At 38.3% G+C, this 23,373-nt stretch overlaps 7 protein-coding genes and 1 non-coding gene across 12 annotated transcripts; 5 read left to right on the forward strand and 3 right to left on the reverse strand.

The window, feature by feature from the left end:
* Nucleotides 1–152: 152 nt before the first annotated feature.
* LOC106354237 (telomere repeat-binding factor 4-like) lies at nt 153–2,093 on the reverse strand. 2 transcript variants are annotated; one of them, XM_013794127.3, is made up of 6 exons: nt 1,823–2,093; nt 1,385–1,626; nt 1,228–1,312; nt 978–1,061; nt 565–862; nt 153–479 (listed from the first exon to the last, which is right to left on the reverse strand). In XM_013794127.3, the coding sequence occupies exons 1-6, from the start codon at nt 1,970–1,972 to the stop codon at nt 448–450; spliced, it is 891 nt and encodes a 296-aa protein (XP_013649581.1). In that variant the 5' UTR covers nt 1,973–2,093; the 3' UTR covers nt 153–447. The 2 variants fall into 2 exon arrangements, with proteins under 2 accessions (XP_013649581.1, XP_013649580.1); XM_013794126.3 differs by having other exon boundaries at nt 960–1,061; nt 1,823–2,090.
* Nucleotides 2,094–2,805: 712 nt separating this feature from the next.
* LOC106354238 (mitochondrial import inner membrane translocase subunit TIM23-2) lies at nt 2,806–3,738 on the forward strand. The gene has a single exon (XM_013794128.3). It carries the CDS (start codon nt 2,904–2,906, stop codon nt 3,477–3,479), a length of 576 nt encoding a protein of 191 aa, XP_013649582.1. The 5' UTR covers nt 2,806–2,903; the 3' UTR covers nt 3,480–3,738.
* A 233-nt stretch (nt 3,739–3,971) lies between these two features.
* Nucleotides 3,972–7,818, reverse strand: LOC106355949 (U-box domain-containing protein 35-like). Its single transcript, XM_048736200.1, has 8 exons — nt 7,455–7,818; nt 7,251–7,372; nt 6,963–7,166; nt 6,675–6,885; nt 6,571–6,606; nt 6,407–6,484; nt 5,557–6,313; nt 3,972–5,008 (listed from the first exon to the last, which is right to left on the reverse strand). Exons 1-8 carry the CDS (start codon nt 7,770–7,772, stop codon nt 4,566–4,568), a joined length of 2,169 nt encoding a protein of 722 aa, XP_048592157.1. The 5' UTR covers nt 7,773–7,818; the 3' UTR covers nt 3,972–4,565.
* A 3,523-nt stretch (nt 7,819–11,341) lies between these two features.
* Nucleotides 11,342–14,156, forward strand: LOC106354239 (protein phosphatase 2C 16-like). 4 transcript variants are annotated; one of them, XM_013794131.3, is made up of 6 exons: nt 11,342–11,585; nt 11,896–12,745; nt 12,818–13,174; nt 13,251–13,356; nt 13,488–13,863; nt 13,955–14,156. In XM_013794131.3, the coding sequence occupies exons 2-5, from the start codon at nt 12,089–12,091 to the stop codon at nt 13,820–13,822; spliced, it is 1,455 nt and encodes a 484-aa protein (XP_013649585.2). In that variant the 5' UTR covers nt 11,342–11,585; nt 11,896–12,088; the 3' UTR covers nt 13,823–13,863; nt 13,955–14,156. The 4 variants fall into 4 exon arrangements, with proteins under 4 accessions (XP_013649585.2, XP_013649584.2, XP_013649583.2 ...); XM_013794130.3 differs by having other exon boundaries at nt 13,950–14,084; XM_013794129.3 differs by having other exon boundaries at nt 13,488–14,084.
* Nucleotides 14,157–14,337: 181 nt separating this feature from the next.
* On the forward strand, nt 14,338–14,419 carry TRNAS-AGA. Its single transcript has one exon. It is a non-coding gene; the product is annotated as a tRNA-Ser (tRNA).
* Nucleotides 14,420–15,119: 700 nt separating this feature from the next.
* On the forward strand, nt 15,120–17,256 carry LOC106354241 (formin-like protein 20). The gene has a single exon (XM_013794132.3). It carries the CDS (start codon nt 15,583–15,585, stop codon nt 17,050–17,052), a length of 1,470 nt encoding a protein of 489 aa, XP_013649586.1. The 5' UTR covers nt 15,120–15,582; the 3' UTR covers nt 17,053–17,256.
* A 1,525-nt stretch (nt 17,257–18,781) lies between these two features.
* LOC106354242 (solute carrier family 25 member 44-like) lies at nt 18,782–20,405 on the forward strand. The gene has a single exon (XM_013794133.3). The coding sequence runs from the start codon at nt 19,194–19,196 to the stop codon at nt 20,232–20,234; it is 1,041 nt and encodes a 346-aa protein (XP_013649587.2). The 5' UTR covers nt 18,782–19,193; the 3' UTR covers nt 20,235–20,405.
* A 544-nt stretch (nt 20,406–20,949) lies between these two features.
* Nucleotides 20,950–23,373, reverse strand: LOC106354243 (nuclear transcription factor Y subunit A-3-like). The gene is made up of 6 exons (XM_013794135.3): nt 23,107–23,373; nt 22,377–22,673; nt 22,121–22,212; nt 21,969–22,043; nt 21,717–21,887; nt 20,950–21,641 (listed from the first exon to the last, which is right to left on the reverse strand). The coding sequence occupies exons 2-6, from the start codon at nt 22,621–22,623 to the stop codon at nt 21,258–21,260; spliced, it is 969 nt and encodes a 322-aa protein (XP_013649589.2). The 5' UTR covers nt 22,624–22,673; nt 23,107–23,373; the 3' UTR covers nt 20,950–21,257.

A 23,373-nucleotide genomic window follows, 5' to 3' on the forward strand; every position in this document is an offset into this window, starting at 1 on the left:
AAAACATTAATATCTTCTGTTCTGACTTTACCCTCCCAACTGTTTATATATTACTACCGTCTTTGTCTCTCTGTTTCTTTTCAGACATTAGTCGGGTCCCACTTAGTTATATATATATTATTATTCGAATATTTTACTTTGCATCCCAAAAATAGTAAACTCTATTCGGAAAAGAAAAATTCATAAACAAAAGCCATCTCCCACTAATAATATGTTCTGTTGTTGTAAGAGACGCCTCTGAAATTATACTCACAATACAGAGTCACGCCTCGTAAAATTGACTCTTCTTTTTTTTTTTTCTTATCAACAACTAAACCAAAGACTTAGACGTCCGTAGCTCGTCTACCACCTAATGAAAGTCTTCAACTCTGGTCTGACGAGAGTGTAATCAACCTAAAGGATGAATGTAGACACACTGTTGAGCTCGACGATATAGTCCCCATAGACTCAAGCCAAGACCACAGCCTCGCCACGACAACCTACAAAACAACATATCAAAAAAAGATTTAGCTTGCTTCTCTTCTCATATGAATGGAAAAAAATGAGCAAAGTCTCGGTATTTACATTCTTTATGCATCTCTTTAGCTAACTCCAGCATAAGTTCGGTTTCATCTGCAAGCTTAGTCGTCTTCTCCAACTCTTCCACTGCTGCTTTGGCCACGTTTATTTTATTCTCTGCCTCTACAACTTTACATGCCGCGGTTATTGCAGCTTCGTCGATCATCTCTTGTGAAACCGAAGGGGGTTGATTGATGTATGATTGCCGGGGTTTTACGTTTGTCTCCTTTGGTTTTGGGGTTGGGGCAGGTGTTGTTCTTGTTGTTGTTTCTGATCCATCTGGTAGCTTGTAGAAGTTCAGTAACTGTTGAGAGAGTTGGAATTATAAACAAGACATAGATTAAAAGAAAGATGAAGAAACATGTGAAAGAGAGGAGGCGTGTGCTTCAAAGACGACTTACAGGTTTTGAGTTGCTAACCTTTGAAAGTTTTCCCTGAGCTGCGAGCCTCCTCAGTCTTGAGCTAAGGACTCTTCTAAAAGTTGGCGGCACTTCATGCCTTGGCTGCTCTTTCCACAAATAAACCACAAGCTCCGTTAGGAAAGGTTGTAGCAACCAACTTAAAAGTAGAATCAAGAGAACTATAGCCCCTCCCTTATATGTAGTAGATGATGAGTCTCTACCAAACTCTCAAGGCAAAAAGAAGAGCAGAGAGAAACGTGTCTCTAACCTCGATGAAGCTGAAGATGGAACCGACATCAGATCCATTTGGATCCGCTAACTCAGAGATAGCTTCAAATATCATCGCGTCATACCTGAAAATAGCAACTCATTCACAAGTTTAGCAAAGCATGATTGATAGGGTATATTATCATCTAAGGACAAACCTGGGAGCGTTCTTGTTATCCACAGCAAAGTTATTATCAACGCTAAAGTCAGAAGAAGCACTGCGTGGGAGGGAAGTAGCCGGCGAGGAAGAAGAAGAGTTAGGATAAGAAGGTGGAGTAGCGGTAGCAGCAGTGGGTGAAAGAGAAGCCAGAGTAACGCCTTCTTCTTTGACTTTCCTCGTTCTCGACTTATCATTTGAGCATTGAGTACCCGGAGCAACACACAAGTTACGCCACTTATCCTAACAAACCATTCAAAAACACACACATAACTCAAGATTCTTGTTCACCAAGTGATTGAAACAGAGACATAACTCTCTAGATTCTTGTTCATAACCAAGTCATTGCAAATGATCTAATCTAAGAAGAGGGATAAAGTAATGTTCTTTAAACCTCATTAAACTCAACCAAGATTGCTTTAGAAGGAAAAGGAGGAACCTTGAGGTCGATGTTGGAGCGATTGGTGAGCTGATGGGCGAACTCGGGATCACGGAGAATGTTCTTCCACTTGCCGGGGCCGTGCTTTTCAATTCCGGCGCGCAACGCCTCCTCCTCGTCCCCCGTCCATTTTAATTTCTGGTTTCCCATGAATCGGACTGAGACACCGTCTCGTCGCCGCCGTAACCTTCGCCGGCTATTTCGGCTCTCTGGCTCCTCTGCTCAGGAATGAGCCTATTTTTTTTTTTAAGACTTCGAGAGGTTAGGGTTTGCAAGATCCTGAACCGAACCAAAATCGAACCAAATCCATTTTTATGATACTTAATTAACTAAATTAGCGACGTAAACAATTTTTTTTTAAAAAACAAATCTCTCGATTTCATAATAAATATGTTTTAAAAAAATTCTTGATTAAAAAATAGACGTTTTGATACGTATATTTTTGTGTGAAAATACTAAACAAGAAGTGATATTTTCGTCATAATTTTTTTTTATTTAAAAATTTATAATGTTAAATACAATTAATTAAATTTTATTTTTTTCTTTTTTAATCTAAAACTAGTTTAAATCAAACCAAACCAATATCAAATTTGATCAAAGATATGATTTATTTTTTAGAACTAAAATATCTGAACAAACCGAGCGTGTATATTGGTTATTGTTAGTTGTCACTATTAATTGCAGGCAAATACGAACGTCATCATATACATACTGATCTGTTCAATGTTAAACGTTGACAAAAAAAAATTGGTAAAACTTAAATTGGTTACATTTGTACATAATAAAACTTCAGGGTCAAATTAGAAATATCAGAATCCACCAGCTTGTGGCAAGCGAAAGCCAAACGAAACAAAACCGGGTCTAATTGATTAACAAAAGAACTATGGGGTCAAATTCGAATTAAACCGAATCTGGAACGAACGAGTTTGGTCTCTCTGACAGAACACAAACAAAATAGTTTACTTTAATAAGTGAAAAACCCTAAAACACACACACAAACAAAACTCTTTTTAACTCTCTCATTTCTATTTTCCCACAACACACATCGGAGAGAGAGAAAGCAAACTCCAACATTTCTCCGATGGCGGCGAACAACAACAGATCCGATCACGACTCATCAGACGAGAACAACAACACGCGTCTCTACAACCCTTACCAAAACTTCGAGGCTCCGATAAAGTCTCAGTACCTCTACAAGCTCCCCACCTCCCCCGAGTACCTCTTCACCGAGGAGTCCTTAAAGCAGCGCCGCTCCTGGGGCGAGAATCTCACCTTCTACACCGGCACCGCTTACCTCGGCGGCTCCGTCGCCGGCGCCGCGGTCGGGATCGTGACCGGGGTCAAGAACTTCGAATCTGGCGACACGACGAAGCTGAAGATCAACAGGATCTTGAACTCCTCTGGTCACACGGGGAGGACGTGGGGGAATAGGGTTGGGATCATTGGGTTGATGTACGCTGGGATCGAGAGTGGCGTTGTGGCTGCGTTGGATAGGGATGATGTTTGGACTAGCGTGGTGGCGGGTCTTGGGACCGGGGCGGTTTTTAGGGCGGCGCGTGGGGTGAGATCCGCGGCTGTGGCGGGGGCTCTCGGTGGGATAGCGGCTGGTGCTGTGGTTGCTGGGAAGCAAGTTGTGAAGCGGTATGTGCCCATTTGATGAAGGGAGAAAGATTGTTGCTTTTGAAATTTTTTGATAGAGAGAGAGAGAGATGTTCAATTTGGAATATCATTAAAAAAAAATGAAAACTTTGAATAACAAAACCTTTTTATTTATATGATGATGACTATCAGGAATGGTTATTGGTTGTTGATAGTAGTTTACTTTCTGATAAGAGTTAGTCTTCTTTGCGTATGGCTAATGTTTGGGATCTATGTGTTGTATCAGTCTTTGAAATGGAACTATTTTCCTTTTTCAAGTTTGTACCTATTCTGATCCTGATCCTTATTGTCTCCCTATGGTTCACTGTCTTGACTCTTGATTGCAGTTAGGACATTGAGTATCAATGATTGTGATCCTCAAAGATTGTGTATTTATGTTCCTCTCGTTCTTCCTTTTCACTTACTGTGTTCTGCTTTCTGGTTTGTCTCTGAAGTCTATACTCTCTGGATCTTGGCAGCAGCTGTGGTGGGTTGCTAATAGTATTTCAGACAAGTGTTATCTTAGTATTATTGCTATTGAGATTTTTTTTGCATTACTTCTTACACATTATGGAAAACAACCAATGAACTCAAATAAACTCCAAAAAAATCTTCAAATTTCAATGTTTTGCAGTTGCTTAGTAAAATATGTTCTGTTACAGAAAATTAATGTTCCTGTCAGACGAACTTCCAATAATAAACAAATCTTCTTTAAGAAGAGTTTAGTTTTACATGACTTACGACTATAAAAATATGTTATGGGAGATCATCACCCCACTGAACTTTTGGAAGGTGCACAACTCATAAAAGACCAACGGTTGCCTTTGTACTGGCTACTTCTTTCTGATCTTGGAGGTCGTCTACTTCTTCTTGGTACTGAATGACTACGCGTCTTTAACTGATCAAGATCGCCGCGGATCTCAAGTACTCCCAAAGTTGGCTTCCTGCTAATCTACGTTCATGTTTTTTTTTAAATTTTGTCAATACTCAAATAGGATTTTTTTTTTTCATTTCATCCTCTTTCTACCGTTAACATATCTAAAACCTTTAGCATGTGTGCAGAACACAAAAAGTTTTGTTTATATGTCTCTTGATCAGCTAAGGTCTAGATTCTAGTCCATGTGCAGCAGAACGGTTCTAAGAAACTAACCTGAGAGGAAGGAACCGGATCTGAATAGTTAGATTGTGACACATGAGATGTTCTGTTCTTGATACGTTCATGATCCTCTCTTGCAAACTCTCTTAGCCTGTTCAGAGCCGGTAACACTACTGAAGCGAGATCAGGTCTGTCTCTTTTCCTCAACTCACAGCACTGTAAAGCCAATTTAGCCAACTCCAGAGTCTCTTCCTCAGGCCATTCTGATACCTTTGGATCGAAAAGTTCACTGAGCTTGTTGTTTTCAACCGCCATCTCTACTTTATGGCCTAACCCCATTGCTGGCATGGCTGTTATCATTTGCAAAAGCACCACACCAAAAGAGTACAGATCAGATTTCACTCCCAGCAATCCGGTTTGCTGGTACTCAGGGTCGATGTAACAGAATGTACCTGTTTCCTCATACCACAAAGGGAAAACAAACAAACAAACATCAACACTGTGGTTCCATGTAAGCTTTGGACACATTTCTCCAGAACTGAAGAAATGAACAGAAACCAAACCGAATTTCTTAATCAACCAGACAGAACCTGTATTTTTAGAACAGAAAAACTGAAACTGAACTAGACCGAAAATAGAATTGAATGAGTACCTTAGTTTTTAAAATACATATTATATACCTAAAATTATCAATTATATTTAATTCCCAAATAACCAAATATTTTAATAATATTATTTATAAACTAAATTACCCGAAATGTCGGAACCGAACCGAACAAAATTGGACCCAATTTTTTTTCTGGATATTAGTCGGTTTTTAACTTTGCTATCTGTACCGAACCAAAAACCAAAATAACCAAATAAATCGAACCGAATTTTGTAAATAACTGAACAGGTTCCTAAATTTTTTAAGCGGAAAAAACAATATTTGAACCAAACTGCCCATGCCTAGTTCCAATGTCATGAGATAAAAAAAAGAGACAGAAGTTTAGATTCTTACCAGCTGCAGAAGTCATGTGATAGTTACTATAGCTATCAGCCACAGAGGAAGGTACAAGACGAGCTAGACCAACGTCACTAATCTTGCTAGTGAAATGTCTATCAAGTAAAATGTTTGCCGGCTTCAGATCACGATGAACCAACGGCTCAGGTTTCGCATGGTGAAGGAAAAGAAGCCCTGTGGCAACCTCCGCAGCGATTCTGAACCTTGCTCTCCAAGAAAGCGGTGGTGTATTGTCTTTGCAGAAGAGACGATCTTCAAGCGTTCCATTCTCCATGTACTCGTAAATAAGACAACCGTACTCAGGACATGCACCGAGGAGGATCACCATATTAGGATGTCTCATGCTACTCAGAACCTCAACCTCTTGTTGGAACTGTTTGAGGCCTTGTGTGATGCCAGACTTCAAGATTTTAATGGCGACAGGAGTATAATCGAGGACGGCCTTGTACACAGGTCCATACCCTCCTTCACCGATCTTTAAGGAATCTGAGAAGCCATTGGTAGCACCTTCAACGTCTTTGATACTGTAACGTCTGTAAGAGACGTTGCTTGCCATTCTTTGTTTCTCCAACTTGGCTTGCATCTCAAGTAACTTTCTCTTTTGGCTCTCCATTTTTGCTAATTGTTTTGCTATTTCAGCTGCTTGGATTGCTGAAAGCCTATTCTGATTCTCCTCAGACAATGCTCTAGGCATCTCTATTGCTTGGTCTAGTCTTCTAACACCTTTGGCTCTAGGTAGTTTATGTTCTTGAGACTACATAGTTCAATACCTGGTGAGTTATTCATCCACCAAGAACAAGGAAAAAACAGTGTCATCAAAATGGAGACAAGGTAAGAAACAGCTTACGCTTTCTTTGTTGTTTGAGGGATTATACTGTTTCAGTTCTTGTCTCAATCTCCTCACTTCTGCTTCAAGATTTTGATTCTGTGAAAACACATAGCAAAGAACATACATCATGTTGACATTTATGCAAATCCGGGACCAAAGTCTTATGTTTCTAAAAACCTAACCTGTTGTTCCATGAAAGTTACCGCATGTGGACTCTCCTGTTCATCAAGGAAATGTCAGAACATAGTAAGAAACTAAACTTTTATTTGAGTGTGATGATACTAACCGTGGATATTGAAGAGATGGAGCTTCCGTTGGTAGTGGAACTTTGAGATATAGTGTAAGAAGTCACAGTTGATACCATACCATAACTTCCATTGTCAGTGTCTGACTGAGAACACTCACTCAGATTTTGCTGTGTTGAGATGCGAGGAGGTGAACTGGTTTGGGAGAAATCTGACATGGGTTTGCTGTGTTGTGTAGATACAACTGAATCCCTGTGTAAATGTAAACCAAACAGGACATTCTTTACTACCATGGTTAGATAATGGTTGGGAGAAAGGTTAGAGTGTACCTCTCTGAATCACTTGAATAGTTGGAGCTCCTTGGCTCATTATTGTACAACAAAGTAGAGAGACTTTGTTGTATGGGATGATGCTTCAGAGCCTGACTTGCGGATTTGCTTTTTAGCAGTTTAACTTTTGAGACAACAAAGACTGCGCAAGTCTCTGGAGACGTTTTAAGCAAAGTGGTGGGCACATCTGGTCTCTTAAACTTCCTGATCACAGAGAGGGACTAATGTTAGTATTCATATACAACCAATGTTGAGATAATATCATTGAGCATGAGAATCGAGAGAGACTTGAAAAAGGCATTGTGAGAAGATGCGCCAACAACGATATTTGAAATGGAATTGTTAGTGATGTAGCTGACAATAGCATTAGAGATATCAATCTCTCTAAGAAGAACCTCCTTGGGAATAATCTGAAAAAGCAGTTTGGTATAATAAGTAATGGAAACATAAGTGTTTTGATGCAGTAAAGGAGATTGAGAGATGATCACTAACTCCTTTTCTAGAGCAGAATCCTCTGAAAGGAAGAAAGAACTGATGCGAATCATCTTGATTGTCACGTTGTATATGTGCTCCTGTGTTTCCTTCTGCAAGATGGATGACCTCATTAGAGTTATCTGACATTTTTTGTTTTGATGATGAGAGGTAAATAAAGATCGAGATTATGCCTTTAGGTTCAACGTGGAGAAGAACACATTGTGGAGAATCGACAAGAATGTTCTCAACCGCCCATTTCAAAGCGTGTTGGCTGTTCTTGTCTTTATCAATGGCTATCACCGTGATTATGCCATTGTCTACTATTCTTGCAGACATGTTAAAGACTTGCTTCACAAGAAACTTTAATAACGTGTTTCACAAGCGAACCATGATACTAGTTAATTTAGCATTAACATCTAAAAACCAAGGCCGATGGTGTTTGTTTTCTTTCGTTTGGTTCTGCAACTTCTGAGAAGGACACAAAGAACTATAAAGAAACAGATTCCGCTTTTATTATTGAGAATGAAGAAGCTTGAGTGGTTTTGCATGTTTGCTAATTTTGGAGGGTTTTTTTTTTCTCAAACGACTCAACAGTCTTGTGAACAAACATCTAAACTTTATTTAGAAAGTGTTATTTTGGGAAGTTGCTATCGGTTTGAAACTTCGAATCAAACGAAGTCCGGTTATGCATTACTAAACATTAAGTTGGTTTTCTTGTCTTGATTTGTAAGATTAGCCAGATAATGCGTTTGAGACTAAAGCATAGAATAGTATGTTGCGTTTTATGTTTCGTTCTGATAATGTTTTTGAACTACAGAATTGACTTTTGGGCACAACAATGTTTTCTTGAACATATTTTTTTATAAAACGATATGGTGATATTTTGATAGATTATAGTACATCATTTTTCACATGCTCATGTTTCCTATTTTTTTTATTTTAAAAATGTAACTTTGTTATTTTTTACCATTCAATATAATGTTTTCAGGCTTTAAAAACTAATCATGCTAAATATATACTTTGAGCGTCTTGAATTTATAAGTAATAAAAAATAACACAGCGTTAATATATTAAAATAAATTATATTTTTATTATTCAAATGTTTTAGCATATTTTACAAAAAAATATTCAAATCAAATATTTATGGTGGACCGTGAGATTAGTGAAGATTAAAACAATTATCGTTTGATAATCAAATATTTTGTAAATATGTATTTTAGATGATTAGAGGAAAAAATAATATATTAAACAATAATTTGAAATTTGGAAGTTAAAACAAATGTTTGTTCTCGTGTTGATTGATGATTTGATTATTCTCCTAATACAAAAAATGACGTAAAGATAATCTCATGTTAGCTTAAATTGTAATTGAACTTATGTTTCTTATAATATCGACATAGAAATATTAATTGAATTGCTTCGTATTATTAGTTTTGTTTAACTTTTTCATAAAAATCTTCTCTTGACAAGTGATATATTTGTAATTATTCGCTATCTCTTGTAGTATTCATGCTTTTGTAGCTTCTGTCAGTCTAGAATATCTCTTTTCTTCACTTCAACTATCTACCACCAACTGAAATTTAACTTTAGTCCTAGTGCACAGTACAAACATCCCCAGTCGTATATTTACTCAACACTATTAGTTGATAAACACCAACATTTTGATTTTTTCCTCCTAGATCAATCAGACAGCCACGTGGGCAGGTAGAAATCGGAATTATTGCAAAAGTCATCACTTTCAGAAAGACAAAAACACGTTGCATTTTCTCATTTACAGAGCCAAAAAAGAAGAAGAAAATAAACTAATTAAAAAGCTTTTTTTTTTTTTTTTTTTTTTTTGAACACACTAATTTAAAAAAAAAAAAAAAAAAAAAAAATGGAAACATGATTAGTTTTAAGACAAACCATATAACACTACGAGTGTGGTGTGAATTTTTCCATTGTTAGTAACAATAATTGGTGTTATTCTTACCTTGTGTATATGGACAAGTTCCTAAGAGTATATATATATAGTGGAACAAAAAAAAAGAGTTATATCAATAATATAGGTAGGTGAATCATCAAACAATATTATCTTTTTGAGGTGGTAAAATACTAAAATATTTCGTTTTATGTAATTGGATCAAATGTATAATAAATCCATTAAAAATGACTCATGATTATATTAACTGTTTATAGTGAAAATTATATATATAGAATAAAACATGATTATGTTGAACAAATTACCAACTCGTCAAGATTCCATTCATTCATTCATTCACATATAGCATACTCTTACATTCTATCTAGCTATTCATGATCATATAATTGCATTTAGAACTAATACATGCAAACACATATCATTGTTTAATTCATAATATGCTATTTATACCTCACTCAACTGTGATTGATCTATCCAAATGTCATCTATTCATCTTATAATCTCTATTTAGAATCAATGTATACGTGTACGCGTGAAGACTTGGTGAAAAGTTTGTTAAATAACGGTAAATGCTCGTTTGGTCAACGCGAGTGTGCTTGGCCTCTACCGTTGCTGTTTGTTCCTATGGGCTGGTTCTATGAAACTCTCCGCAAGCTGTTCTCGTATGGGTCATTACTTTTAAAAGCGGATTATCGGAGAAGCCAAAATTACCGGGTTCCGACTCTCGGTTGAACTTGGCTCATCCTTTTGCGGTAAGCGGTTGGTGTGGACTTCGTCGAGGCTCTGGTTTGCGGTTCTGGTTTAGTGTCGGCCCCTGTTTTAGCTAATTAGAGTTTGTGTTTAGTTTTTATTCGATTTTTTTACTTTTTGTTATCTTTTGTAGTTTTGTCAAAAACAAAAAATGGTAATAATATCTTAACATTTTTACTAAAAAAAATTTGTTAAATAAGAATAAAAGACTTGGTGAAAACCTTTTATATACTCATATTAAACATATATGTATCAAATTATCAACACGTCAAGATTTCAATTTGTGTTAACATATCTCATACTCTCACATTCTATATATTCAGCACATACAGTTGTCATATAGAACTAAAACATGCAGATACATATGTCATGATAAATCCTTAAAAAGAATTTTTTATTTAAATCTCACTTATCTGTAATTAATTTATTCAACCAAATGTTACCTATCCATCTTATAATCTTCATTTAGAATCAGTGTATGCGTCTACGCGCCAAGACTTGGTGGAAACCTTTTATTTACTTTTAATAAAAACAAATTTTCCTAGTGAAACATATTTAACAAAAGAGGGATTTAATGAAACTCTTTATACATATTTCATATGTGTAACCATTACCATAAAGTGAAATATATTTTAACAAAAGAGGGATTTATTAATGAAATTATCAACGCGTCAAGAATTCATTTTCACATATCTCACACTCAGAGTCTCACATTCTATAATATAGTCATCTCATACAGTTGTCAATTAGAACCAAAACAAGCATATATATGTAATTAATTATTTGATCCAAATGTTACCTATTCCATCATATATATAATCTCCATTTAGAATCGATGTATGAGTCTACGCGTCAAGACTTTTTAATGAAATTGTAATGGAAATTTTTATACATATTTCATATATAACCATTAGCATGATTAAATTTAGTATTTGAATTCTAAATCCCGACGCATGGTGAGAAACATAAATGTAAAACATATGTTGACAAAAAAATGTAAAACATAGGAGTATTTATTTGTTTTAAAAGAAAAAGAAAAAGAAAAGAAAAGATATAATAGAGTGGGGAAAAAAAAGAAGAGAAATAATAGGCGATGTTGGTAGATCGACAGGTGTTGCCTGAAGCGACCTTAAGAAGGACAATGACAAAAAGGAGAACAAAAAGGACTTGTGTATACGTGTCCCTTCTTTAATACTCATTTTTCTGTAATAAATAAATAAATAAAATACTATTTTATTTAATTTTTGTTTATTAAAATCACATTTAAAAAAAAAAACACAGAGAGAAAAAAGAGCAAACCACACAATATTCTCCTCTTCTCTCTCTTCTTCTTCTTCTTCTTCGTCTTCTTCTTTCGCTTTGAATAGAGAGAGTCTCTCTCTTTAAGCACGAGCATCCGAAACGAAAGAAGAAAACATTCTTCACTCGTTCTCTCCTCTCTGTATCAAATTAGAATTTGCGTTCGTGAGATTCAGCTTGTAAGTTCTTCTCTTTATAGAGTATGCTTTTTAATTGGAAGATGATGATTTATATGCTATGAATCTCTTTTCTTCTTTATATAAGCTTTTGTGTTTAGTTTCTTAATACCAAAGTTTAATTCACCTTTTTTCTATTTAATAATAATATTTCTATTTATTTTTCTTGGTAATAATAATAAAAAAAAAGCTGAAGAAGCTGTCTTTTTTTATTTACTTAGATCCAGAAACATCCATGTTCTGTAATGATTCAAGATGTCACTGATTCGAATGTTGTGATTAATAACATCTCTTTAACGATCTCTCTCAATAGGGTGGAAGAGAAAGACAAGAGGAGGAGGATCCATCGCCATCAGATCTGCTTCATCTCGAATGGAAGAGGAGATGATGAATCATTGCTTAGAGGAATCCAAGAAGATGCGAACTATTGAGTGGTCTTAAGCAGACAAAACAGTTCGTTCCTAAAGCAGCAAAAAAACAAAAAGGTTCTTTTATTTTTCTCTGTGATGGAAGAGATGACTCCAGCAGTTGCAGTGACTCTCAGCTTAGCTAACTCTATATGTGACTCATCACCTGTCGACATCACTCAGCTCAAGAACGTTACCGACGCAGCTGACTTGTTACCTGATTCCACCATGGAGGAAGAACCCAAGAAAGGGTCCTGTGATGGAAGTGTTGTGGATGAAGACGAGGTGGAGGATACTAGTGCTGTCATAAGCGAAGGCTTACTAGTCGTTGACGCTGGATCTGAACTCACCTTGTCTATGGAGATAGATAACGGGAGAGTTCTCGCTAAAGCCATTATCCTAGGGGAATCAAGCATCGAGGAGGTTCCTACAGCTAAAGTTCTCATTCAGGACACTAAGATAGAAGATTGTTCAGGTGTGACAGCTTCAGAGGTTGTTATTAGGCTACCAGAGGAAAACAGTAATAACCACGTGGCGAAGGGGAGAAGCGTCTATGAGCTGGATTGTATCCCTCTCTGGGGAACGGTTTCGATTCAAGGTAATAGATCTGAGATGGAGGATGCTGTTGCCGTGCTGCCTCATTTCTTGAAGTTACCTATCAAAATGCTGATGGGAGATCATGAGGGTATGAGTCCAAGCCTCACTCACCTCACTGGTCATTTCTTCGGTGTTTATGATGGTCATGGAGGCTATCAGGTATGCTATAATGACAATAGTACTTAGTAATTGAAGGTTGTTGCACCTCTCTGAATGTTATTGCTCTTATAGGTTGCTGACTACTGTCGAGATAGACTCCATTTTGCTTTAGCTGAAGAGATAGAGCGCATTAAAGACGAGTTGTGCAAGAGGAACACTGGAGAAGGTAGGCAGGTGCAGTGGGAGAAAGTCTTCACTAGCTGTTTTCTAAATGTAGATGGTGAGATTGAAGGAAGAATCGGTAGAGCTGCTGCTGTTGTTGGTGGTTCTTCTGATGTGGTTCTTGAAGCTGTTGCCTCCGAGACTGTAGGATCAACAGCTGTGGTTGCTTTGGTTTGTTCATCACATTTAGTGGTTTCTAACTGCGGTGATTCTAGGGCGGTTTTGTACCGTGGCAAAGAAGCCATGCCCTTATCAGTTGATCACAAAGTAAGATTTGAGCTTCTTTCTTTAATCTTACCGACTTGATGAAGTTTTCTTGACGCCTCTTTACTGTTTCTTGCAGCCGGATAGAGAGGATGAGTATGCGAGAATAGAGAACGCTGGTGGGAAAGTTATACAGTGGCAAGGCGCTCGTGTGTTTGGTGTTCTCGCCATGTCTAGGTCCCTTGGTAAGCAATACTTCTCTTGATCACCACTAATGCATCTATGAATGGCTTATTAATATCATCTATGGCACATCACAAGCACTATACCATTAGATCCTTTGTTGTGTGTTTTCCTTCTCTGAACCATATTGCAGGTGACAGATACTTGAAGCCATATGTGATTCCAGAACCGGAAGTGACGTTCATGCCTAGGTCAAGAGAAGATGACTGTCTAATAATAGCCAGCGATGGTCTTTGGGACGTAATGAGCAACCAAGAAGTCTGTGAAGTAGCGAGGAAACGGATCTTGATGTGGCACAAGAAGCACGGTGCGCCGCCTCTAGCGGAGAGAGGCAAAGGAACGGATCCAGCTTGCCAAGCGGCGGCTGAGTACCTCTCGGTGCTTGCTCTTCAGAAAGGAAGCAAAGATAACATCTCCATCATTGTGGTTGACTTGAAAGCTCAAAGAAAGTTCAAGACCAGAGCTTGAATGAAGCTTGATGATGATTACTTTTTTTCTTTTTTACTGGGGTAAGTTTGCAGAATCTTCTTATATTTTAGATCGTAAGAGATCTAATTTCGACCTGTTTTTACTTATAATTTACTCAATATTGTAGTAAAGACTGAAGAAGATGGTGATGATGATGATGCATAGCTAATTATAAGTACATTCCTTTTTTTTTCTCTATGGAAACTTGGACTTATGTATTAAGAAGAAATAGGGCAATATAATGTTGATTTTCCTTCTTTCATTTTGGGTATTGAAGTACATGAACATGTTGTAATGTTTTGTGATGTGGCTAATGAAACTGTAATTGAAACTATGCCACATTAACCCTTTTTGCCTTTTTTCTAACCTCTATAGATTAATGTCTTTTTATTCTGTAACTTACATATTGCATATAGAGAGGGCCAGAATGCTAGAGCTGTAGATAATGGTTTCTGAGTTGATGTTTGGTTTCATTTCCGTAATATATTGTTAGACAATGCACTGGTTGTCAACAAGTGGACGTGCCGGAGTGGTTATCGGGCATGACTAGAAATCATGTGGGCTTTGCCCGCGCAGGTTCGAATCCTGCCGTTCACGGTTTTTGTGTTTCGTTTCCTTTTTCTCATATTTTAATTGTTTCCATAGCTAAAAGGGTTAATATTTATTTATTTTTTTAACAAAGTGAACCAGACAGTGAAGGCAAAAATCTACTGTGCATTGTAATAGAATTTAGGTTTTTTGTCCACAATATAATCTAGATTATAGAAAGTTGATATCATTTTTAGATAATCTTCTTTTGCAGGGAAGAAAGCAAAAAAAAAATAACAAAAGGTTGATAATATAAATATTTGAAGTTGACGGTTGGGGCAACGATAGCGCCGGCTCTCTCCTCTTCGTTCCCCTTTGACCAGAAATGCTAATTATTAGAATCTTCGATAAATATTGAACACATATTTTATTCGAAATTACAAGTTAACATGCTAATTACGCCTTTAGTTTTCGTACAGAAAACGTGTTTAATAACACGTTATACATATACGACTACGTTGAACAATTTTGGCGTACCAATATGTATTTGCTTCATTTAATCCAGCTGTATCAAGAGCAAATATCTTTGTAATTTCATTTCCAACATTCACAAGCAAATTATCACCGTTTTCCAGCTTGTTTATCTAAAAAAATCATCAGGAACAAGTTTTTTTAAAGAAAATCTAACAAAAGTTTCTAGATACATCTCCAAATTCTCGTGGATTCACATCTTTTGCTACCAAGTTAAAACATGGTAGTAATATGTAGAGTGTAAACAGTGAGGAGAAGAAAAAACCGTTATTATAAGAAGGGTAAAAGGGGATATATTTTGAAACTGTAAGTTGAATAGTTTCATCATTTTCATGGGTGACTTGGTAAAGGTGTAGTCAAGTACTAATTAGATCATTATACATTTTGTTCAAATATCTACTACGTTGAAATGTATCTGCACATGTAATTAATTGATAACATGAATAAAATATATGAAATGAAGAAATTTACACATAACTATCCTTATAAGTTATAACATATCTTACAAGTAACATGTCTAACACTTCAAGACAAAAACATATTTATTTGCAAGGAAGGTGTTAAGTAAAGTAGTAATCCAGAAAAGAAAAAAAATCTAAACAGAAGAAGCAAAGCATATAAAGCAAACATTATTACAGCATCATTGAAACCAACAACTCCTCACAAAAAAAAAAATTCTTTTAAAATCCTAAAGGAAGCATATGGAAGAAGTAGAAGATGGAGACGCGTCTACGCCGTTCTGGCTTCAATCCCGCCGCAATAACACTTACTTCCGCCGTACCTCTAGTCTCGGCGGCCGCGCAACCACCGTCGCCACACAAGCATTCTTCGCCGGAGCCGCTGCGATCCTCATAGTCTACTTCATCATCCCTCCATTCTTCACCTCCGTTTCACAGTTTCTCCGACCGCATTTGGTCCGTAAAAGCTGGGACTATCTCAACTTCGTTCTCGTCCTCTTCGCCGTCATCTGCGGTTTCCTCAGCCGCAACACCACCGGTGACGACGAAAGCAATCACAACAAGGAAGAAGTCAGTAAAAACAAATTCTCGTCGATCATCGATCGAGGCAGTGTATCTAACGGTGATCAGTTTCGTGATCAGAGGGTGTACAAGAGGTATAGCAGTTTACGTAGTAGTAGCTCGTATCCAGATCTGCGGCTCAGAGGATTTGAATCCGATGAACGGTGGAGATTTTACGACGATACACGTGTAAGTCAATGCCGTTACGAGGCTTTAGATCCGACCAATCGAAATCAAGAAGATGGCGGCGGTTCTGATACTGAGAAAGTTGAGGTCGTTGCGACGGCGGAAGCTGAAGTAGTAGAAGAGTTAACATCGCCTTCTAATCCGCGGCCTCTGCCTTCTGCTCCGCCGTATCCTTTTCCTGCCACGCCGTCTCCGCCTCGTGCTCCTCCACCGTCGAAGCCGGCAAAGAGGAAGACAAAGAGAGTGTACCAAAACGTCCCTGCGGCGAGGCCTCCGATTACTCCGGTTCCAGCTCCGGCGACGGTGAATCAAAAGATTAGTAAACAGGAGAAAGGCGGAGCAAGTAAGGACTTTCTTGTTGCTCTACGGAGAAAGAAGAAGAAACAGAGACAACAGAGCATCGACGGTCTCGATTTACTCTTCGGCTCCGATCCTCCGTTCGACTATACACCGCCGCATCCTCCTCCGCCTCCACCTCCACCACCTTTCTTCCAGGGACTCTTCTCGTCTAAAAAAGGCAAAAGCAAAAGAACCTATTCAACTCCGCCGCCGCCTCCGCCGCCTCCACCTCATCGGAACTATGAATCATGCTCATCAATGGCGAAGAGACACAATTCTCCATCCGAAGCAACTCAATTCATAGGCACTGGAAGCGAATCACCATTACTGCCGATCCCGCCGCCACCTCCTCCACCGCCGTTTAAAATGCCGGCGTGGAAATTCGTGAAGCGTGGAGATTACGTCAGGATGGTTAGCAACATCAGCATAAGCTCTGACGAACCTGATGATGATGATGATCACGATGTAGCTCAATCAAGCTCAGTGGGGAGCATGTTCTGTCCGAGCCCCGATGTGGATACCAAAGCTGATGACTTCATAGCGAGGTTCAGAGCTGGACTCAAGTTGGAGAAGATCAACTCCGTGAAAAGAGGGAGATCCAATTTAGGACCCGAACCCGAATCTTAAACGGGTTTATAAAATCCTTAAAAGGCCTAGGCCCATGTGTACAGACGTTGATTTCTCTTTTTGGAGTGTTTCATTCTTGATCGTCGATCCCTTTTTTTGGTGTGTATATGAAGTATACTATTGTGTTGTGCTTTTTCTCTCTTATATATTTTCGTCTACGAATTTTTGTATTTTGTATGTGGTGTATACAACTTTAGCCCGTCATAGCGATAACCGAACAATCTTTATATATTTTGTGAATTAGTTTCTCGAGCTTCTCCATTTTGGAGACCAAAACAAATCTGAAGAAGCCGAAGAAGGATGTGTTCTTGTTGATTGATTGTTCTCGGGTTCCCACTTTGTCAAGCCCATCATCAGCACAGTAGCCTTTCAATCGATCTTCAACATTCATTGCCAGTTCATTTTTCCATAGAAGGTTGTATTTGTATACTTTATAAAGATTTAGCTTACAATATGGACGCAAAATTTTATTTGGTTACTTAATACATGGAAAATGTTCTGAACCAATAAAAGTGGATCTTACAAATAGAAGCATTGTGGTGGACTAAAAACTAGGTTTGATTTATTTAGCCCATGTACAATGTATACAACCAACGTTATTAGGAATTTGATCCGATCATAGTTGGCCCAGCCCATCATAATGCTAATATACTTTTTGGAATCAGTTCCCTACCGAATATAACTTTTTCTTTGACGAAAGATTTAGTCGATGAGTGTGGCTGGTAACCATCAAGGAACATTAGAAATGATTAGAAAAAGAATAAATAGGAATAAAATTTTGGGAATGATGAAAAACGAGTGTTCCTTATCAAAATTAACAAGGAACAAATTTACATTATAATTCTCTACAAAAAAAAGAATGAAGAGATAAAAATATTTCTCACGAATGGTAACATTTTCGAGGAACATTAATGAATACAGTGTTCCTCTTCATTCCCTTGGTTACCATTCAAACCCTATAACCTTTTCCCTAGTAAAATCTACTATTGAAGATAAATGATCAACTATGTATAAATTTCATGTGGGGTAATGTAGGTTTGTTTAATGCTTATTTCAGAAAAACGTTATTTAATATATAGATTTGAATCTCAATTTTATGACACTCACAATGTCACTTAAATGAAACTATTACAGCAGAAATAATTTCTGTTGATGTTTGGTGGTTTCTTGTTTTAGGACCACCACTGTTCATGCAATTTAGCATCTCAATGAAATGATAACCCTACACAAAAGATATTCTTTATGCACAATAAAAGGCTGGAGGGATGGTGGAACTGTAAAAAAAAAGAATCATGCACAGGTGAGGTCACGTGAGTTTGTCTGAAAAGATCACGTGACTCAGCTCTACACACACTGACTCCTGCTCCTTGTTTTCCTTCCAATTTCCAAACCTGTGTCCGCCCAACGACCGAAGGATATGGACACCACGTCATCTTATCCATAACAAACAAAAACAGATCCATTTTCTCTCTCTTCTCTCCTCCTTCTCAAAAAGATCTTGGCCGTCGATTACGATGACTATTTCTGTACCTTATCTATATCTCCGCCGTCGATCCTCTCCAAAAATGTCGTGACTGACACGTGTCACCTGCCAGCATCTGATTTTACGCAGAGCCTCCATACTTCCTTAAAAAGTGAAAAGCATTTCGTTACGAAAGATAAAACCGGATAAAACAAGCCGGTTTAGCTATACCGGAATCTCGATCTCGTTTCTTTACCGGAAAAAAAAAAAACAGAACCCTAGTCTCGCTCTATAACAGTATAAGGTCGCATCCCATTTTCGTGCTAGCTTCTCTCTTCGTTTCTTTCTCTAACATCCGTCTGCTTATTGGATTATCTTCTCCGGCCAAAGGAAACGCCTTTTTTTCGCGGCGAGACTGATTATAGGATGATCGTTCTCTGTTTCGGAATCGTTGAGTGATGTTGTTAGATCTCTCTGATCGTTTCCCATCAAAGACGTGGTTCCACAGGCGCAAAAAATGCCTAATCTAACCTTCTGAAAGCCTTTCCCTTTTTGATTACTCGGCGAATCTAATCTTTCCCCTTTTAGAAAGTTTTGGTCTTTCCTAACTCGGTTTGTAAATAGAGATCGAAAGCTTGTTCCTTTTTGTTCTGGGTCTGTGTTAAAGAAGCTGGCGAAGATGAATCTCAGTACGGCCGAGGAAGAATCGTCGTCGTCGGCGCAAGAGATTCACATCCCTGCTGACATCAACTGGGAGATGCTCGACAAGTCAAAGTTCTTTATACTAGGAGCGGCTCTCTTCTCAGGGGTCTCTGGAGCTCTCTACCCAGCTGTCTTGATGAAGACTCGGCAGCAAGTTTGTCATCACTCTCAGGGCTCTTGCATCAGAGGTGCGTTTACTCTCGTCAGACACGAAGGCTTGAGAGGGTTGTATAGAGGGTTTGGCACTTCTCTGATGGGAACCATCCCTGCACGTGCCTTGTACATGACGGCGTTGGAGGTTACCAAGAGTAGTGTAGGCTCTGCTGCCGTCGGGTTAGGTTTTACTGAGGGTAAGGCTTCCGCTGCTGCTAATGCCGTTGGTGGGTTAACGGCTGCGATGGCTGCTCAGCTTGTTTGGACGCCTGTTGATGTGGTGAGCCAGAGGCTTATGGTGCAAGGAAGCAGCGGTCTTAGGTGTTGTGATTACGTTAACGGGTTCGATGCTTTTAAGAAGATCGTTCGAGCTGATGGAGTTAAGGGGTTATACAGAGGGTTTGGGATATCGATTCTGACGTATGCTCCGTCTAATGCGGTTTGGTGGGCGTCTTACTCCGTTGCGCAGAGGATGGTTTGGGGTGGAGTTGGGTGTTATGTTTGTAAGAAGGACGGAGAGAGTGGGAACGCGATGAAACCGGACTCGAAGACGGTGATGGCTGTTCAGGGAGTTAGTGCTGCGATTGCTGGGAGTGTTTCTGCTTTGATTACAATGCCGCTGGATACAATCAAGACGAGGTTGCAGGTTCTTGATGGGGAAGATAGTAATGGGAAGCGTGGTGGACCGAGTATTGGACAGACGGTGAGGAACTTGGTTAGGGAAGGTGGATGGACAGCTTGTTATAGAGGGTTGGGACCGAGATGTGCTTCAATGTCAATGTCTGCAACGACTATGATCACTACCTACGAGTTCTTGAAACGGCTTTCGGCTAAGAACCATGACGGGTTTTACTCTAAATCATAGTGTTAACAGCAGCTCAGAGAACCACATAGAAGAATCTTTTATGAGAAATGTCATTTATTTTTCTTACTTGTCTTTGCTGTTCTGTTCTGCTCTTTCCTTTGTTTCCAGTCATATTGTAAGGAATGTGTTCAAAGTCAGTTGTTTCTAAATAAAGAAATGTTTATTCCCACATTTAGCCTTGGACTCCAGGTTTGGATCGGTTCACCATAACCGCGCTACTAAACCGGTATGATAAATTATGACTTGTAAGACTTTGTTGGACGAGACTTGATTTGGCAATATGTTAGAATCAGCAAGTCATGAATCACTTTTGGAAATTGATTAACAGGTTTGATTGTGACTTTATATAATTGAAAATGCTGTCTTTTGTTTTTTTGTATGATCATTGTTAGTGTTTCAGGAACACAAGTTTGTATCTGTCGCATAAGTCAACGACTCATGGAGCAGAATCTTACGTTTCTTCTTACCGTATTCGAAATAATTTTATAGGAAATAATTGGTTAACAGACGGCTTTGATATTTTATTCATGAACATGTCCAAGAAATGGTAATATTATCAAGTATCTTAGGTGTGTGATGACATCTTCTCAAACTGATAAATGAGACTCAAAAGTAGAATGTTTCAACCTCTTTTTTTTTAATTCAAGTTTACCGAATAAAAAAGTAGATTCTTCATTAAATGTTTATCAAAAACATTGTCAACTAGATTGCAAAATATTCAGAAATGTATCTTACACGTCCACGGAGTGGAATGCAGAATCTGTTTTTTTTTCTGTTTTTATTAATCATGTTCATACAAAATCAAAGCATAGTTTACACAAGAGATAGTAAGGGAAGATTAAAAGTGTGTTCCAAACTGAAGATTGCGGTGGTTCTTGTTCTTGTTGTGATATTTTAACACATACATAAAGTGAAATTGAAACATAAAAAAGTAACAACAAGCAAGAGAACTAGTAGTAGTAGCCAAGGATGACTTCCCCTTTAGGTGGGAAACATTGAAACAGCACCAAAAGATCCAATGTCTCAGATATGGACAGAGAAATGGTGCAACTCCCCACCTCCATGCATGTCATTGGACTGACCATGAACAAGCATAGCTCGGTTAGTCTGAGTTGGGATTGGGAAACCTGAAAACTGGAATTCAGTGTGTCCGAAGATATCAGCACCGTCGGAAACACATGTAACGTCAGAGCCAGAAGTGGTTGAGCCGCCACGGTCTTTGTTGTGCTGCAGCATATGAGCTTTGAATCTAGACATGTTTGCCTGTTGGACCGACTTGTCACGTTCTTGCTCTTTAGCAGCAACCTGTTCGGATTCTTGAAGAAGTTTTTTGGTGTTGAGGAATCTTCCACCGGATCCTCTTGGCCTTTTAAGAGCATGGACATGTCGAGATTCATGAAGATACGGCTGTTGCAGTAAAGAAAAAGACAGAGATGAGCATAGCTTTCTAAATGAGAAGCTGTTGTTGGTTCCTTATTATACCTTTCGGGCTTTGATTAGTTTGTTCTGAGCCTCAAGCTTGGCACGTTGCTGCCTCCTCCTCATGATAGCATGGTATTGCTTCGCATTGACAAAGACTGGCTCAGCTTCAGTGATCTCCACTGGTAGTGCAACTCTACCAGGAACCATACCCACCATTTGGGGATTGCATGTCTGCAAAAGAGATAAAGAGACTTGTGATCACTGCAAAGCATGGCAGAAGAAGAAAGTATACTAAAGAAAGGTCTTACTAACCGGTGCATGTGGAAGATAAGGTGTAGCTAACAAACCACCATATTGTGGATCAGCATAGTGAAATGAGAAATTAGCCTGCACCATGTATGATATAAGGTATCAGTCCACCATCAGATGATTGCTATTATCACAAATTAAAGACTCACAAGTACCTGCGTAGGAGCAAAGTGCATGTTAGGGAATCCTGTCATTGCGCCTGACTTAGTATGAGTCGCAGATACCTTCCGCTGAGTTTCTTCAGGTCCTAGACAAGAAAATGAGAGAGATGATAATATGATTAATTCTCTTGTAAATAACATGAGTATTGAAGATATACCAAACAGTCTAATATCTGATAAGCAATGAAGATCTTACCAAAACATCAAGCAAGAGTCAATATGTACAACCAGATATTCGTTGAGAACTGACCTGATTTGGTTGAAAAAGAGATTTGTCTGGAGGGATGATCATCTCCACTACTAGCAACTTCAGTGTAAGACTGACAAGTGGACTGAGTTGAAGGTGAATCCTGGTCCTGGAAACTGATTTGCTTTGTGGTATGCAAATGTTCAGTTCTTGCATCCACCACCTTCAAGCTTAGGGGGTCATTTGGAATCATACCACCCCATGAGATGCTAGTGTTCAGGTATGGCAAAGTGGAACCTTTCTTACTCATCTGATGCCTAACGTCAATCAAGCTATTCACACAAGAATGATGAAGAAGACCTACATAAATAAAATAAAAAAAGATTAGACTATTTGGACAAAGATGATATTAAACATAAAAGAAAATCCTTTAAAACCTAGAAATAAATATAAAAGAGAGACTTAAAAAGTTTCTAAATTGATATAAACGAACTCTGATTCGACAGTACTATCTTGAGTAAAACCAAATCGAGACGATTGGACGAAATTAGAAATTTTCCGACCAAGAAACAAAACATAAGTTGTGACAGTCATCACTTTTGGCAAAAAAAAAAGGCGTTGACTTGAGATGAAAGGATTACCAAATCAGTAAAACAACATCAATCTCACGCCACAAGACAGATACACCAAAAAAGGGGAAAACTTTGACAGAGAGATTAAACACCAAAGCCTTTCAAACAAGAGATTACAGATACAGAGGGGAGATTAATAGATAGATAGATAAAGAGAAAACCTTTTTGAGAATTAGATGAAACGAAGATGAAGAAAGGACACAGACTAGTTTTGCATGTCTCCTTGTCTCTCTCTTTCTATGAAACTCAGTGAATCAGAGTGTGTCCGTATTATCTTCTTGTGCTTTCTTCGTCTCCGTCGATTTGTTTCTCTCTCTCTCTTACCTTTCCTGGGAAACCACCATGTCCATGAGCAGCACTTTCACCTTCTTCTTCTGGTTCATTATTATTGTCTTTAAGTGCTTTAATTATTCATTTTAATAAGAGCT

This window comes from Brassica napus, chromosome A7, assembly GCF_020379485.1.
Source record: "Brassica napus cultivar Da-Ae chromosome A7, Da-Ae, whole genome shotgun sequence".
Classification (NCBI taxonomy): domain Eukaryota; kingdom Viridiplantae; phylum Streptophyta; class Magnoliopsida; order Brassicales; family Brassicaceae; genus Brassica; species Brassica napus.